Here is an 18,689-nt window from a genome sequence, read left to right on the forward strand (position 1 = left end):
CTGATATCATGATGTGTTTTTATCACCCTGGAGAAATACTTCTATATGATTGTGGACATATGTTATCTTTTAATATAACACAAATCTGCATACAGGCAAGACAGGCCGTACCTTTCTTAAAGGTGCTGGGGTGTTGGCCTTTATTCGTTTTCCCCTGTTAAATTCATATTTTTTAAGAACTCTTACTAGAATACAAAAATCTTGATTTGAGTACGTACTGCTTGAAAACATTGTTACTATTTAATTTGGAGTTAAAGCGTTTATTTTGTTGATGGCCTGTGCAATTTGACCCATTTAAATTTTCACACGTCTGTACACTGAGGATCTTAAAATCAGTAGCACATTCATCTGCCTTAAAAATCAAAAAATATTTTGTTTAATGGGTGTGGGATCCAAAACCAAGAATATTTCCTTTTTTCGCCCATCCCATTGCTTTCTATTTTCCTGCCTACTGCATTCAAGCATTTAGTATTCTTGTCTAGTGGTGGACCAGGAGATATTGTTAGGTTACCTCTCTTGTGCACTGTGCGACTTTGGATGAAGCTGGTGAAGTGTTCAGTATTTCTTTTATGTTGTTGCAATCTGCTCACTTGTAAAATGCTTTGTTTTGGGGGGGAAGAGGGTAGTAAAATGGCAACCTACCTTACCGTCTGTGATGATACGCAACAACTTTGGTTGCTGCACTGCGTTGTGCAAAAACATAGTAAATCTGCCCCAATGTGTAGGATTCTGGGCTCCGTAATGTCCAGTACAAATCCTATGCTGGATAGAATACACTCATGTCTCCATTATTTACTGGGGCTGTGCGTGCCGCAAGGCAGCCGATCACCAGTGCAGGGGATGGCAGCAACAGCAGGCCAATCTTAAAACATATGGTGCCACATGTACGAAATTCAGTTTTTGAGCATTTCCTAAATAGCGAATATTAAGAAATTGCTATTTAGGGAATGCAAAATGGAATGTACAAAAATAGAGATCTCCTAATAGCGATTCCTACAGAGTAGGAATCACTATTAGGAAATGCTATGTCATTCATCCCTTTTGCATTTCCAAACTTAAGTTACAGTAGTTAGCAAAGTTTTTCGACTTTGAGAGACACCATGCTTGGGTTCATTATTGGAGCTTGGCGCATGTTGCATATGACATAAGAAAGACGAGGTTAACAAAGGAACTACACACAGATGTCTCTGAGCATTCTAGTCAAATGTGATCCCTCCAGTAGTGGAGCTGAAGTTACCTTAATGCCTTCCTCTGTTGTGGCATGCATTTTGTAAGTGCCACTCCGATTCATGTCTGCAAATTCTCATTTGCGAAAGAACGTGTTGATCACATTTGTTGTGTTAATCTGCCATTCATGTGTCTCTTCATTTCTGCACAATATATCCCCCAAATCACTGCACACACAGGGCAGGTGCTCTACCAGGAGATGAATAATGATAGATCTGTGCATAATGCTGTAAATGTTGTGCCACCACAGCCAGCTGAGGAGACTGTGTGCCTCTCTCCTTTTGTGTACAGTGTATAATTGAGCCAGTGCAACCAGTGTGCATTCCTGCAAACTGATAAGGCAGGGCCCTTTCACTCTGACCTGCAGCACCAAGAATGTGCCTCCCACCCCCAGACCCAGGAGGAGCACATCTGTTGTGATATGCACCAGTGGAAAAGGGTCTACTCGAGCCAAGCTTGCACTAGATCCACCAACGAAGTTTGTGCTGGACTCTGGGTGACACCAACATTATATCCTGCAAGTCCCTGGTCCTTGGAGGCCATTGCATTAGATCCCTTCAGTCTCTGGTCATAGAAGACTATTCCATCAATGCAATGTATGTTGTCATCAAACTGAAAACGTTATCATCTTTCTCACTGTCTGAAGCTGTGATGTCTGGTAAGCTGCAATAAAATTCACAATCACATACACTCTTTCTGCTATAGGGTAAACTTTAGCTACAACTGAGCTGAGGGCTGATACCAAGAAAAAGTGTCCAGCACGCATCGATAGATGGCGAGTGGTCAGGGGAAGGGTCTGGATCATAGCATGGAGGCTGAGGATTCTCTCCCTTCAGGTCCTCTGGCTCTGGGTATTGTTTGCCTTGAAAAGTCTGCCAAGTATACACTGCAGATTCTGTACTGTAGTGATGTCTGCTGCAGGTCAGTTTGATGCGGCTGCTTTTGGCTTGACGCAGGGCATCGTGTTTGTTCCTTTATGTGTTAAAGGAAATGGTGTCATGAGTCGGCCATTGATTTAGCCGTTTCTAAATCCCTTTTAATGGTTTCCAGCATGTCATCAACCCTTGTGGCCAAAAGCTAGCTCTTCACCAAACGGTATATTTAGAAAATGTTTTTGGACGTCTTGTTTGAATAATGAGATTCAAAGTCAAGCACATTTCCTAAGAAGCAGGCTGGTATTGATCTGTCTGCCAGTTGTGTGCTGCAACAAAATCACAGCACATCCCTGTGGTGAAAACAATGTTTTCGTTTTGGATAATTTCCCATGCTCTTTTTTTTTTATTGCTTAGGAATATATTGGAAAATAGCCTCAATTTCCTCTCATCGGTGTCTGTTATAGCTGCTCAAAATTGCCCAAGAATTGGCATTCTATTTTTTCTACCTGTGAAGTAATTGTGTTTAGTCTTGTCAGGACTTTAAACCTTTTCATTCCATTTTAAATTCACTTTAATGAGATACTGAATAATCCTTTTCAGTTCTGATCAGAGGCTCATCATCTTCCAGAAAGAAAGAGATATGCATTCTGATGTACTCAGAAAGTTTGAAAACATTTATAGAAGTGTAATGTGAACACAGACTTCTAGATATAAGCCACCAAAAGGAAGACCTGCAAAGACATAATGAACGTCACTAAATAGCTTATACGTTTACTTAACACAAACACCAGCCGGGCGGCAGACACAACACAGCAGCAGATACATCTCAACAAAAAACCATCAGATATAATGCTGGAGTCAAATAGTAATAAAATAATACATGAGTATTACTCAAAAACACAGCACACTGCTTATAAGTGTGGTGTAGCTACACAAGGACCAGCATTTTTTCATTTTAAGGTTGAGTAACCACAGACTGTCCGTGTGTCCATTTCCAGGTTTCAGAATTGCAGGTTGAAATAAGAAGTTATTAACAATTTCTCTATGGTCACTGAACAGTTTAGCACTAGGGTTTGATGAGGCAAGACCCAGGTGGTTACAATTGCTTCTTCATAATCAAACAATTAATTCTGCAAATGTAGCTTATAGATGATAAACGTTAACACACAGTTGTGCCGTACCGGAGCACCTGCAGCCATTGTCCTTACACAAAAGACGCCACAACACAAAGACTCTGGATGGATCCTCGTGTCCGAAGGCGATGCGAACAGGGAAAGTTGACAGGTACACCACTTTGTTTATATTTCAGATTTAGAGCATCAGCACTACCAAAGAAATCAACAACTAGCTGATTTTGAGACTTCATTCAGCCATCCCTTAGTTCAAGTCTTAGGTTTTCCTGAAATTGAATGGCTGGTGAAGAAGGGATGAAGTGATTTGTCCAAGCTCACTGCATGTCATGTGGCAAGGATTCAACAATCCGGCCAAAAAATTGATCATCTGATCCTCGACAAGCAGAGAAACGTGTGCAAAAAAAAGTGGAAAAGGTGTAGAGAATCATAGGAATGAGGTGGAACATAAGAGGTAGCAAATATCTGTTCCATCATTCCAAAATGGTAGCATGTTAAAGTAAAAGCTAAAGAAATACAGACTGCAAAATAAAGACCCTACCAACATACATGCTAGCAGAAAACTACAAGCACCTAATCAGCCATTAAGCACTGACCACATACATTCGTGGAGTGGATTTGCAACAGTAAATTAACCCAGTTTTACAATAGGTGAAGAACTAAGGGGCATATCTATGATGCCCCTAGCACCACCCTGCGCCACATTGGAATCATTTTTTTAAAGCAAATGTGCTGTTAAGGTGGCATTTCCCACAAGCCATATTTACAAAATGGGGCAATGCAAGTATTGCACCACTTTGTAAACCCTTGTACCATTTTGCATGCACCAGGCATAATGTATGCAAGGGGGACAATCCCACTTAGGGAGGCCCAGAAAAATGGCACAATGAAATTTACTAAATTTCACTGCGCCATTTTTGTGTCATTATTTACGCCTGCCTAAGGCAGGCGTTAAGATGACGCTCCCATTAAAAACAATGGACCTCCCTGTGCTTTGCTGCATTAGCGCCATAAATTATAGCGCTAATCCAGCAAAGCACCACATTAGCAGCATAAATTATGACATTAATGTGGATACGACCACAATACAAAATGCTTTAACAGTATTCGTCTGACAGTAAGCTGCTCTTGTGTTCAAAAGTGCTGAATGTTATAGAACTTTTTTTTTTTTTTTTCGTTTGGCCACGTCTGGAGACTCCGGAGCGTGATTTGCTCTCAGCCTCACATTGATCGCACCTAAGGAGCCTGCTACTCTTCAAGACACAAACAACTACAAAACAACATAAACATATACAAAATTGTATAGTTTCTTATTGATACAGACACAGCTATCAATGATTACAAGTGGACTGCACCTACGGAGCATTCCATGGTACAAAACATTAAAAAAAAAAACCAAACAACTTCTCATGAAGGTTTGAGTTTAGGTCCAAACACCTACAAGCATGGATGTTGAGGGGCAAGCTGGAGTTATTGCTTAAGAGTTGAGGATACACAAGTTCTTCACGAAGGCCGGGCTGGACAGCCAATGAGGACGGCTTATCAATGGAACACGCGCTCCTTGGTAATGGAGAACATTTAAGCACAGGAGGTCTCCATGAAGAGCATCTTCAGTCTTCAAAGTTTAGTGCAGAGCTGTGTCCGAAAACAACAATGATTTGGCACACACTTGGTATAACAGGGGATTTGTCTTTAATACGCCCTTGGACACATCTTCACATCCCCTTAAGCAAGGCTGCACCGGCCGCTGATAGAGAGCGCTTGGATTTTTTCCTCTCACCGCTGGGCGCTTTGTCAACAGTCTTAATGTAGAGTGACAGCTGCTTCATTCTGTTGTCCAGGATGCTTACATCTGTGGACTTGCTTTTGTTTACGTTGTTGTTTATTCTGTCACTGGTTTTGTTTTCTGAGCCTTCTGCCCTTTCTCCTGTGGAAAGAAGATCAGGGGAGTTATTTACATTTCTCAACAGAAACATGGAAAAGTTGGGTTGAAATTTACCAGCGGCCTTGGTGGCTTCAGGAAGTTGTTCACTGATCAGAATCCTGATCAGTACAGTGTTGAGTGAAATATGATTGGTCCATTCACATCCAGGACAAGGTAACAGTATATTTAAGGAGATTTCATGTAATCAGTGTTTTTTTCCGTGCCAACCTCGCCCTTACATAGTTAAAAGTAAACATAATATTAATGATTACCACATTTACAGTTTGTCTCGTCTATGAAAACAGCAGATATTATTAATTTCTTAGTACTCATTATATCGGCCTCAAGACGATGAAAGGTAGTTTGATCCTCCAGGATTCGAACCTGTGACTTGCAGGCTGAACCCATATCTCTACAGTGGCTGCATAGGTCCACGAAGATAAGCCTCCCTTTACTTGACTGTTTATCTTCATTCTCTCTCAGTTATCACTCTTTGATGCTAATGAAGCGCTAGGGGCTCTTAAATATGCCCCCTTTTTCTATTTATTTTTATTTAATGATAATGTGGACAACGAGGCCAAAATCACCGAACCACATTTACAAAGTGGTGCAAAGCATATATTTCGCCACTTTGTAATGCCTAGCACCACATTATGCCTGCACCAAGGCGTTCCCCCGTTAGGGGTCTGAAAAAATGGCACAAAGAAATCGAAATGATTTCTTCACGTCATTTCTATCGGCATTTTTAACGTCTGCTCAAAGCAGGCATTGATATGAGGCTACAATTCGTGTCAGTGGACCTCTGTGTGCTTTGCTGGATTAGCATAAAAATCGTTGGCACTAATCCTGCAAAGCGCCAACCTTGCGGCAAACATTTTGACACTAGTTCCCTAACTACCACCATGGTGCGCCAAATGTTATGTTTAATACGGCACACACATGGCGACGTAGGGGAGCACTAAGGGGCGCAGGAAAAGTGGCCCTGCGCTAGGTGCAGCACGACTTTTCTTAAATCTGCCTCTTACTTTTGTCTACCTCTCCTCGTTCTCAATTTACACCCCCAACGTCATCTCCCTCCCCTCATCTTCCTCTCTCGCATCATAACCAAAGAAGCTTACAAAAAAAAGGGAAAGTTGTAAAAAGTGAAAAGAAACATTTGAATGGAGGCAGAACAAAAGAGGTCAGTCTCATTCATCTGTACCTCTCTCTTAAGCCCCTTTCTCTACCTTGGCTCTCTACCACATCCGTGTCCATTACTGCATGTTTACCATTTGACCTCCTTGTAGCTCTTCTCCATCAACTTCACTTTTCACACTACCCTATTTCTACCCTTACTTTACCTCCTTACCTCTTTCTCCATGTCCCTAGTACCTTACCCCACTCTACCTTTTCTCAACCTCCACAATCCCCGTCACACATCTCATTTCTCTTTACCTCACATCTCCCTCACCTCGCACCACGTAACCTCTCAATTTTCCTCACCATTAGTTCACTACCCTACCTCTCCACCCACTCCCTTTCTCTTGTTTTGACTTTGTTACCTTTTCTTAACCTCTTTAATTGCCTTGCTCCTTTCTGGCAACCTCTATTGCTCTACCTCTACCCCTTTTCTCTGTCATCAGCTTTTCTCTCTGAGTTACTCTCACACAAACACATAGGGGCTGTATTTTAGGCCCGTAGCGCCACAGGAGCGTCATTTTTTGTGACACTAATGTGGCGTTAAGCACAGCGCCGTATTAACAATGTGGTGTTAGGCCACTTTTTGTAGCTTAACACCACATGGCCCCTTCCCATGCAGCACTGTGCGTGGAAGGGGCATACAATGGGTGTTGCTGTGGGTGTACCATAGCAACACCCTTTGCATTTTGACGCTGCCTCCGATTTATGAAATCTTGTAAACCTGAGGCAGCGCCAAAATCTAACGCCACCCACATGGGTGGCGTTAGCAGGGTGCAACAAAGAGGAATACTTTTATTCCTCCTAGTTTTTTGCTTTTTTCCATGCGTGCTGCATTCTGCCGCACGCATAGAAAAAGTTAAATGACAGAAATGATTGTTGATGTGCAGGAAGATGTCCCTTCCTGCACATAAACAATCATTTGAAAATGACGCTTTAGCACTTCTGTGTGTGCTGCATTGTGCAGTACACACAGAAGTGCCAAAGCGCCACTAGTGATTGTTTATGTGCAGGAAGGGACACCCTCTCGCACATAAACAATCACACCCCTCAACACAGACATCCTTGTACAATGGTGCAAGGATGCCCGCGTTGGTGCTGGCAGCTAAATGTAGCGCCAGCTCAGGGGGAAATGCTGGGGTGCGCCATATTCCCTTAAATACGGCGCATCCCTGCATTTCTAAAATGACGCAGCACAGCGCTGCCAATTTTGGCGCAGCACCACTTTTCTTTAAATCTGGCGCATAATCTCTCTGGATTCCTTTCTTATTTCAATTCACCCCCACCTCAATTATCTCTTTCAACATCTTTCTTTATAGCTCTTTCTACCTCACCATCCTTTCATCTGACAACTCCCTACCGCTATATCTATCTCACATATCCTTCTCTGTTTATTTCAAGAGTGTCTCTGAACTTCCTCTGTTTGTTTGCTCTACACAACATTTCCCTTTCTGCCCTCTCTCTATTTAACTTTTCTGTCTGACCCTGGCAGTACTGCATTCCTCTGCTTCTCTCTACATCTTCTCCCTGTCTCTGTCCTACTCTACCACACTATAAACCGAGCCTTTTAATTACCTCGCTTTTGTGACCTACGTATTCCTCACTGTTCTGCTCCTTATCTTTCCTTCTTGCTACTTCACCTTTCTCAATTTACTCTACTCCTCTCCATCATCACCTCTATCTGTACTCCCATCTCATTGTGCATCATGCCTCTAGCTGTGCTGTTGTCTTTATGTCACTGTCCATCTCCTGTATTCAGCTCTATGACGTTTCCCTTGCGTAGCAGGATCACAGGAACTATCTAGCAAGAGATGTCCACAAGAGGAGGAGAGGGGCAAAGCAGGTGAAGAGGAATATGTTAGATTTTTACCAATGAAATAGTGAAAATGCTCAGTGCTGCATTTTAATTCTCACTGTTGCAGCAAGAAAGCCAGTAGTGAAGAGGGGTATATTTGCGATGACAAATATTCTCATACTAAGGCTACAAATTAAAGTGCTATGTGCATAAGTCTCCTTTATTAGTATTTAATAGTATGCATTTGTTCACTAAACATATAACAAGCCACTCTAGCATGTTATCCTACAATGGGAGCAACAAGCGGGTTAGACACTGGACCCAGCTTTATGTAAAATTCATGCAACAGCAACTTTAGTTGCCCCTGCATGAAAGGGAAAGAGCAGAACATTGCTGTATCTACTACAATACAGTGTAGTTTTGCTCTCTCCTTGTGCTGGCGCACTTTAAGGTGTCATGCACCAACGCTCACACCGCTGCCCCTTAGCTTGAACGTTCTGTGAGGAATAGTTTTTGTGTTGGAAATGGAGCCTTCCAGTACAAAAACTATCCTTTAACACCTTCCCTGCTTTGTATGTGTGCTGTACAATACAGCACACAAAGTAAAAAAAAAAAAAAAAAGTTGAAATAAAAGATATATCTCTGCTCGTTACCCGACTGATATAGCACACGTGTCTCATTAACCCTTACATTGCCTATTTTTCCTCAGGGCTTGAAATCGCTGAGAAGTTAACATTCATTGGCATCATCGTCAAAAAGGTTCATCTGTCTCCAAAGAGGAACTGTCATGTTTTGACATATGTCCCTAGAGAAGCGTCATAAGAGGTTGACTAACTGTGTATGCTGGGTTTGCATTACTTGTGTCATTTTTGCGTTGGATAGTTTCCTATCCACAGCTTTGTGTTAGCTTTGCAATAAGGGGGCATTCCATGGGATGTACCTGGGCATTCCCATGCAACCACACATGGGTTTCGATGCAAATCCCTATTGACAAAATTGTATACAGAGATTTGCACCAAAACCTTACGCCTTATTTTTTGCTGAAGATGTGGGTCAGATTTTCTTTATGTGGTGAGTTGGAGCTACCCTCAGTTATCTGGCACTGTATATCTGTGTCCTGCTCGCATGTAATGTGAGAGCCGTGGTGCTTCGGTGTCATAAGTGAAGGCCCTGAGCAGAGCAGAACAACCTCAAGGGACTTGCCCACCTCTAGCCACCACAGTTTGGACAGATGCACAACTGTTGTGATCAGTGCACAGTCTCAGTGCATTGAAAAAACTTTCCACAAGTCAGCCTCCATTTCAAGCTATAGCAGACCAACCAGGTCCTGGTGAGTAATGTGGGACTAATTCATTTTATTTTTGGGATGGGTAGGATGAAAGGAAGCGTGCAAAAAAATCTGATCTGTGAGAGGAAACTACCTCTTCTGATTCACAGACTCTGGGTCAGTGGACATTTCTCCTTCCAGATGAGACTTATGAAACCGCAAAATCTGCCACTGCGAAAAGGGATGAGAATGAGCACCAACAAACTGTACCCATGGCTTTTCTGTGGACAAAATACATATGAATTTCATCATGATCACAACTACTATTGCTATTTTTTAAGTGTTATTCCAGGTCAGGGTTTTTGCTTAGATTGAAGAATCTGTTCCCTGAAAAGAATGTAGAATATATGTTACAAGAAACTACTTCCATAAGTAAAAAGTATTTTCTTTGGTTAAAACTCATGTAGTTTCAAAAAAACTACTAGCACTGACAAAAGTTACAATCTGTGCTCCATCTACAAAACGTATGCAAAAGAATTAAGGGCCATATTTATACTTTTTGATGCAAAACTGCGCTAATGCAGTTTTGCGTCAAAAAAATTAGCGCCGGCTAACGCCATTCTGAAGCGCCATGCGGGCGCCGTATTTAATCAATGACGTTAGCCGGCGTTAGCCGCCGGCGCTGCCTGGTGTGCGTGAAAAAAAACGACATACACCAGGCAGCGCCGGCGTAGGGGGATATGGAGCTTGGGCGCCAAAAAATGGGGCAAGTCAGGCTGAGGCAAATTTTTCGCCTCAACCCGATTTGCGCCATTTTTTTCGACTCCCAACCCCCATAGAAATGACTCCTGTCTTAGCAAAGACAGGAGTCATGCCCCCTTGCCCAATGGCCATGCCCAGGGGACTTCTGTCCCCTGGGCATGGTCATTGGGCATAGTGTCATGTAGGGGGGCACAAATCAGGCCCCCCTATGCCACAAAAAAAAAAAAATATATATATACTTACCTTAATGTCCCTGGGATGGGTCCCTCCAGCCTTGGGTGTCCTCCTGGGGTGGGCAAGGGTGACAGGGGGTGTCCCTGGGGGCATGGGAGGGCACCTCTGGGCTCCTTCCGAGCCCACAGGTCCCTTAACGCCTGCCTTGTCCAGGCGCTAAAAAACATCGCAAAAGCGGCCGTACGTCATTTTTTTTGACCCGCCCACTCCCGGGCGTGAATTTTGCCCGGGAGTGTAAATACGGCGCACATGCCTCGGAGTAAATTTTTTAGACGGAACGCCTACCTTGCATCTCATTAACGCAAAGTAGGTGTCCACGCTAAAAAATTACGCAAACTTCATGGGCTTTGGCACTAGACGTGTCTAACGCCAAAGTATAAATATGGAGTTAGTTTTGCGTCGGAATTGCGTCAAAAAAAACTACGCAATTCCAGCGCAAACAGAGTATAAATATGCCCCTAAGTATCTTCTTGTGACTAGTAGTGGGTGAACTTTTTCACAGGTGTGTTAAACAAGTGGACTCTGCCTATTTCAGCATGCTGCTAACAATAAGGAATTCAAGTCCTTTGTGAGAACCAAGGAGTCAATCAGAATGATCTGAACACTGGGGCAAATTCTGTTACTTTAAAGGGCGGCCAATGAGATTGGCTGAACCATTAGGTGTTCCAACGAGTCTGACTGGCCAACCTTTCGACCAATCCAAATTGATCTTTATATTTAGACCATTGTGACTGCAGAACATCTGAGGCAGTCTGCATTTCCCTAGAGTGCTCAGTGGTCAATGGAGGTGCGGCTTCTCCTCTGTGAGTGGGCCAGAGCAGCAGACTAGCTTACACGTGAATTGCAGTAGTACGCTACAGGTAAGCCAGGAGTGCTACAAGAGTCTCACCCACTCACAGAAAAGTATTTGTGAATTTGGGCACACTATCAATTTTACTAAACCTGTATTTTATCATTAAAACAACCAACGAAATTATTGTTGAATTATTATACAGTGCATAATGCCACACTGTATTAAAAGCTGTACTAACTGCTGTTTATTGCTTGTTTATAAGGTGACTTTTACATGCATTGCCGGTTCGTTCATTTATCCATAGGGAGCAGCTATGGAACAATTTTAGACAAAATTATTTAAAAAAAGGAAGTTAAACTTCTAGGAAACTCAACTTCAGAAAGGGTCAAGCAAATATTGTGTCTTTTATCTTCAGGTAAAGACGGTGTCTTATGTTCTGAGAAAACGTAATGACCTTCAAGTCCTGGCGACTGCCTGTTAGACATGAATCACTGTATGATAACAAACCACCTTAAAATCAATGCATCACAGACATAGATTCTGACATGCAGAGTCTGCAGCCCTAGCGGTCATCCATTGATAAACTGGCCGAAAGAACTGGGAACACCACTTATAATTTAGAAACAAGTAAGAAACCTAGGAGTTACCAATGCTCAGCACTATCTACAAACTCAAGTTAACCAAGTAAGAAAATCCTCATTTTATGCTATGCATCTTCCAGCATCTGGGTTTTTCACAGGAAATCGAGGCAACCTCCTCCCTCATCGTATCATGACTAAATTATTCTTATGGCCTGCTCATGAAACCTCAGTCTCAGTTATGAATCACCTTCAAAAAATTTAGGCCCATATTTATACTTTTTTTAGTGCCGCATTTGCGAAATTTTTTGACGCAAAAGTGGCGCAAACGTACAAAATACAATTGTATTTTGTAAGTTTGCGCTGCTTTTGCGTCAGAATGCGGTGTAAATGCAGTGCTGAAAAACTATAAATATGGGCCTTAGAATGTAGGGTCAAGACACCTTCTACATGTAAAACAAAGAACCCACATCTCCCCTGTTTCAAAGGCCCTTCAAGAGCTAGAACATCTACTTTCAAGAAGTACTCCCTAGGCAATAAATGGAAAGGGACAGTTTACATACAGGTGAAGTTTAGGGGATATTCACACTAAAGGACACTACAGCCAGGATTCACAAAGTTTTTGTGACTGGTTTGCATTACTTTTTCACGCAAACCTGACACAAAACCTTTTTGGGATTTACAAACCAACGCAATTGGTACTTGCGGTGGTTTGTAAGTAAAAGTAACGCAAACTAGCGCAAATCGCTACTTTACATTACTTAGCATCAAGGGGGTGTTACATGGGTGGCTCATGGGCATACCCATGCAACCACCCGTGCTTGTAGATGCAAAACTAACCTTGGTAGTCACAGTTCACCTCCCAAAAAATTGGCCCGTATTTATACTTTTTTTAGCGCCGCATTTGCGCCGCTTTTTGACGCAAAATGGCGCAAACCTACAAAATACAATGGTATTTTGCAAGTTTGCGCCGTTTTAGCGTAAAAAAACGATGCAAAAAAAGGCGCAAAAAAAGTATAAATACGGGCCATAATGCTTCTGGAATGCAGGTAGTTATAGGAGAATTTTTAAAATTTCTCCATTCTTTTCCCGCTTTGCAAGTGTGCTGTACTTTACAAAGGTTTTAAAATGTGTCTAGGCATGGTGTATTCTACTAAAAGGATACCGGTCCAATACAAAACCTATGCTATACTCAGGCACACACCACTGCCCTATTCTGTATGCACAATTCTGCAGCGGCACTAGGGAGAGTGGAGGAGAGGGCCAGTTCTCTGCAGATATGGAGCTCTCCTACTCTCTTCCTGTCACGCAACGCAGAGCAGCGTCTTTGGGTGCTGTGTTGCATGACACCTTTGAGAATTTGGCCTGAAATTCCAGATTAGGACCTTGACTAACTATACTACATTACAAAAAAAGAAAACTATTGATTGCACTTCTTTCTCAGTATAAGCTGCAAAAATAGGGAACCCATATTGGGCAAGGATATGGCATTCAGAAGTATGGTGAAGACCTGGCATTTTCTGACATTAACCCTAGGGAGATGGACAGACCAATACTACCCTACTGTCTCAACGGCTAGACACTGAGCAACAGGATCCATCTAACCAAAGTAAAACTGCTAAACTCACCAAGAGCAACATTTATCCTGTCATCATCCAATGCTAACAGAGGCTACAATGTGATGTATTACAACTCCACTCACAACAGTCTATCTGCACATGAGGCAAAGAGTAGGATCTAGAAGATGTGGGGAAGAATTATGATGTTTATCAAACACAAATTAACATCAGACTGTGAAACAGGGAATCCTTACTAGAATAAGAGAGATCCTGCTTCACCGGTGCAAAGAAGGCACCCCATCACAATCAGACAAGCACCATCTATTCATTTAAAAAAACAAAGGCCCATATTTATACTAGGCTAGCAACAGCACTGTTGCTAACACTGTGAAACACCTATGTAACCCAAATGCATGACAATCCATCACCCCTCACATGAATCTGCTCAACGCAGCACATCACACTGCATGAAGGTACAACCAAATTATAAACTAAAACATTACAAAGCCACTAACTGTGGTCTCCAAGGCAGAGCGGGCTGCCTGTCTGAAGAAGCACTTTAGCAGCTCATCAGGGTTAGTAAGCACTATATGAATACTCACAGCATACCACTTCAACCTTGAATATTTAGGGAACGTGTTTGTTTGAGAACCCTGCCACGCTTTCGGCAGATGATGCTGTGCAGCACTGACAGATCGGGAGCTTACAAAGACAGAACACAGGAAGTTGTTATGATGCCTGAGGATAGCTTTAAACTTTATTTACAAAAAATTGGCGTAGGGCAGCGCCGCAAATCATTAAGCTGCGCTGCCCTACGCCAATTTGAAAGGGCAGGAATGCATAATACTTACAAGATATGGTGCATTCATGCCCTTTTAGCCAGCATCGGCGCACAATTTGGTGCCTAGCGCCAATGCAGGCACCCTTGCAACATGGAGCAAGGGTGTCTTTGTTGTTGGCAGGAATGTTTTTGTGCAGGAAGGGGCATCTTCCTCCACAAAAATAATCTTGGGAGGTGGTGGCATAACAAAGGCCCCTGCATCCCCTGCGGTAGGGGGTGGCGAGCTCCAGGGTCTCCCTCCCTCTCAGCACAGCACACTGTGCCTGGGCGGCAGACCCCTGACTGGGTCCAGGAGGGTGGGGACCCCCGCAAGGGACTTTGCGGCGGTCCCCCTCAACTTATGTTCCGCCACTGCTGGGAGGCTTTTTCCTCTTTCACACATAGAAAGAGGAAACAACAAATAGAAATAAAGATATTTCTCTATGTTGCCCTTGCCCTGGGAGGCGTACTGTTGTGACGCATTCCCAGGTTTACAGATTCTTGTAAATCTAGGAATGCGTCAAAACCCATGGGTGCTCCATCAGAAAACCCACTGCAACACCCATGGAACGCCTCTCTCCCAACGCAGTGTAAGGCAACGCAGTGACTTGCGCTGCACCATATCTATGGGGCCATGGAAAGCCACACAAAGTGGCTTTCCGTGGCCTCGTAGTTATGGCTGTGCACTCTGCACTTCCGGAGTGTGGAAAACAGTGAAGCACTGGTGGTGCAAGGGGTTTTGTAAATATGCCCCTTAATTTTTTAATACAGATGAACTGGATTAGTTATTTATCTCCATGAAATAGCCTCCGTGTGATTTCCTAGGTGTTATTCTGGCAGAATGACTCAGTGATTTGTTGCACGCCAATTACATCTGGTGGGATCTGCAGGTCACATGTTTAAATCCCAGCAAAGCCAAATCAGGCTTCCATCCTCCTGTGGTCAGTAAAGAGTGCCACGCTTAGAAATGGCAGAAGCGCTGCATGAAGGGGTACAGTGAAAGCAATCTTACCTTCTTTTTCTATTTAACTGCATAACTCAATAATGTTCTGGTTTAACAAACACTCAAGAAATCAAAGGTAAATGCCTCACCTCGCTCTACGTCACATTCTGGGGATGACGCCCCACTGCATTCGCTGCGCGGGCCCAGTACCAGAGAGTTGAGTCTGAAATCGGAGAGGGAGCCCGGACTCGACAGGTCCAGGCTCTCGGGTCGCGTGGTTGGAGAGAAGGACACGGGCATCTCTTCAGGACTCGTAGGACCAGAGCTGTAGCTGGACACAGACTGCGTTTCAGAATCATCTTCAGAGACCAGGCTGCTCAAGTTGTCATCGTCAAACACTTCTGAGGTCACTATGGGGAAAAACGGTACATGTCAGTCACTCGAAGAGAAATGCCATCTGAAACCATGGCACGTTGACATCAGGGAGCATTCATCTATTGTGTATTACCAACTGTGTCATCATGAGTCTGCTACACCTACTCAAAGCAGCAAAAGTTCAAAAAATGTTTTCTACAGCTGATCTTTATTTTCACTTGAGGTATCCAAGTTTTGATTTAAGTCCTTTGTTTCCTTCATAAGTTCCACCATAAATTTCAATCATTCAACGGTTTATTTTAAGCAGCAAAACATATAAATACTGATCAGTAAAAAGCTACAAATCGGCATTATACTTCAAGTCTAAAAGGTGAATTTGACATCTTGAACGCAATTGGAAGAGGAGTAAACTAAATGCAATTCTCAAAAAGAGAAAGAATTAAAAGAAAAGCGTAAATACGTTTAGCGGGTTACAATTCTGGAAATGTGTTCATTTGAGGTCAGTCGTATTAACTGGTAAACGTTTGAATAGGGTGTAAAGTTTCAGTGACCAAGGGGGCTCCTTCCACATCATGCCACAGCGTTCAGTGAGTCCCTCTGCCCAGCAGCATTGACTGCTGCGGTAGAGAGGGACCAGCAGCCAGTGAGACGCAGGCATCCCTGTTTGAATGGGAACAGAGCAGAAGTAACACCAAGTGGCTGGGACTGACGGGGATTTACACGGTGGTTGGACAACATCTTCTCTGACATGCTGCATAGACATTAAAGTGTGGTACCAGCAAACGACAAGCCACGTCACTCAGTCATGAACTGAACAGGACCATGGTCCAGATATATTCTTCAAGACTGCAAGGATGGGTGGTGGTGGCAGCGCAGGGTTGGATAACCCCACAGGACCACGTGGAAATTAATGTCTGGCCCACTCAAGCTCACCATCCCTGAATATTCAGAAAGATGTCAAGAGGACCCCCTGCAGTGCCTTGTCACCTGCAGGTGGAGTACCCACCTTAGCAGGTGGGGTAAAAGGACCAAGAGAAAATTCAAGGGGTTTGTATTACAGTTTTGATTTCCACACCCATCAGAGACTACCGTCTAGCACCGGTACATGGAGCAGCGGGTTCTGATTGGTGGTGGTCCCCAACTGCAGTCATACCTGCCAAGTTTTCAGATTGCATTTCTGTGGCTTCTCCATTTTTTTAGTGTGCTTATGTGTAACATTCCTTTGCCTTATTCTCATACTCTTTTTATTGAGTTTTTTTCTTTTATTATGTTGGTTACATAACAGTGTGCAACATCATCAGTACAGAGAAACAAGTTACACAAGTTACTTTAAGAAGGATGTTGACACTGTTACGAAATAAGTATTGTAAGCTATTTGCGACCGACAGACTTTGATTCTTCCACACAACTAGTTGTTGAGAGAGGGTAGCTTAGCTGTGGCACCATACTTGTTATTCGTGTGTTACGTGGTGGTGGGTAAGATGTTGTATTCCTTAAGCTAGATAGGGGAGGATGTACACCTCTAACTAATCCCAGAGAGATTGGGGAGAGTAGGGAGAAAGGGGGAAAATGGAGGAGAAGGAGGGGGCAACTAAACAACAGCACAGGCGCGGGTGGAGGAGAATTTTCAGGGTGATCGTGTATGGGTGGGGGGGGGGGGGGGTTTATCGGGTGTGGTGATGCCTACAATTATTGCCAGGCGCTGCATCTGTCTCTAGGAAGGGAGCAGGAATGAACTGCACTGTGGGCTAATGGGTAGAGCCAGGCGGTTGGGTTCACGGAGGGTATTTAGGCGGGTTGTGAAGCCCTTATGGGTGCGGCCTCATCGAGCACCAGTTTCCGAAGATATTCCTTTGCCTTATGTGTGTCAGTTCGAGGGACATTTATTAGCAAGTAAAATCAAGTAGGGAATTCCATGCAACGAGGTCAGTACCACAATAACCCTTTGGTGCAACCTGAAGCTCTAGAAATGTCACTGAACCAGCTGAAGCATCCCTGATGTGCGTACCGAAGGCCTCAACACACTTTGTAAAACCTAGAAAAAATATGTCATCATAGTAAACATCAAGGTGGTGCCAACCTTTTAAGGGTTGGGGGGGGTGCTGGCCATTGAGGAATATGGTTCCCCTCGCAGCCTGCCATACATAGAATAACAGTCGCCCTGTGTGCAGAAAGTCAAGCTGAAAAGAACAATTTGCAAAGTCCTCTTATGAAAGTATCTGTGTCTGGAACAAGTAAAGTTTGGGACAGCCTGTGATATTAGGACCACAAAAGAAACTCTCCGGCTATGTGCTGTAGAGAGAGGATACAAAGTGGCCTTGGGAGAGGGGTGCCTTTTTTCAGACCTCCACAGCAGACAAACATCCACTGACCTTTTCTTTAAATGTAACTTTATGCTCCAAGGCAGAGAGAAGAAACATACCTATCTCATTGGCTTACCACTGCCTCACTGTTGGATTTCATGCTCCTCTGACCCCTGAGATGTAGTGCAACCTCAAGATGTCTTAGTTCCTGTTCTTCGACCGAGTAATGTGCAGTGTCTCAACTTTTCACCCTGTCTGTGCTGACAACTGGCAGAGTTTTGCACACTACAGTTGCCTGCACAGCTATGTTAGACTACTCAGTGACTGTCAGGGCTACACACCATATTCAAGCCTTGCTGGGCAGCACAAGTAGAGGTTTTCCTGCAGCACCATCTCCTTCACAGGATAGAGGGCTACCAGTGGGCATCCCTAGGCCTCCAACTATGTGACTACACAAGCCGGGCCATATCTGTCACAGTTCGACTTCGACCTCTCCTGGACACTTCTGACTGCCTCCGTAGGAGAGCTCGCAGAGGCTGTGCACCATAGACCAGCGCCTCGAGGATCATCTGCAGGCACAGACTGAAGGAGCTGATATGCATGACTGATACGTGTCAGTGTGGTGATGGGCACACAGGCCCTAAAATGTGTTTGTTTAACTCGCGATGTGTGACACTTGGCAGTGCCGTGCAATGACAAAACCAAACTGCCCCAATGCACAAGTATCCTACTGTGAAGAGCTGGGAGAACTGGATGCATTCAATGAACTGAAGAGAGCATCTCCTCTCTGCTGCTACTCCCTGGCAGCCAATAACTTGGCCCAGTGGAACTGTGCCAGTCCCAGTTAATAAAACTGCCACTTGCTGGGAGGTGGTGGGTGTAGAGTTCTGCTAGGGAGATAGAATGAGGGAGAAATAAAAGGAAATCA

The 18,689-nt window shown here is 43.7% G+C and overlaps 1 protein-coding gene across 1 annotated transcript in view; it reads right to left on the reverse strand.

Moving 5' to 3' along the window:
- Positions 1-2,847: 2,847 nt before the first annotated feature.
- Positions 2,848-18,689, reverse strand: part of SH3BP5 (SH3 domain binding protein 5) — a 196,307-nt gene continuing 180,465 nt past the window's right edge. Inside the window, exons 8-9 of the mRNA XM_069211932.1 lie at positions 15,233-15,493; positions 2,848-5,159 (exon numbers count right to left, since the gene is read on the reverse strand). Of these exons, the coding sequence (XP_069068033.1) occupies positions 4,948-5,159; positions 15,233-15,493 (473 nt within the window). The 3' untranslated portion in view covers positions 2,848-4,947. The remainder of the gene's footprint in view (positions 5,160-15,232; positions 15,494-18,689) is intronic.

Source organism: Pleurodeles waltl, chromosome 10, assembly GCF_031143425.1.
Source record: "Pleurodeles waltl isolate 20211129_DDA chromosome 10, aPleWal1.hap1.20221129, whole genome shotgun sequence".
Taxonomy (NCBI): Eukaryota; Metazoa; Chordata; class Amphibia; order Caudata; family Salamandridae; genus Pleurodeles; species Pleurodeles waltl.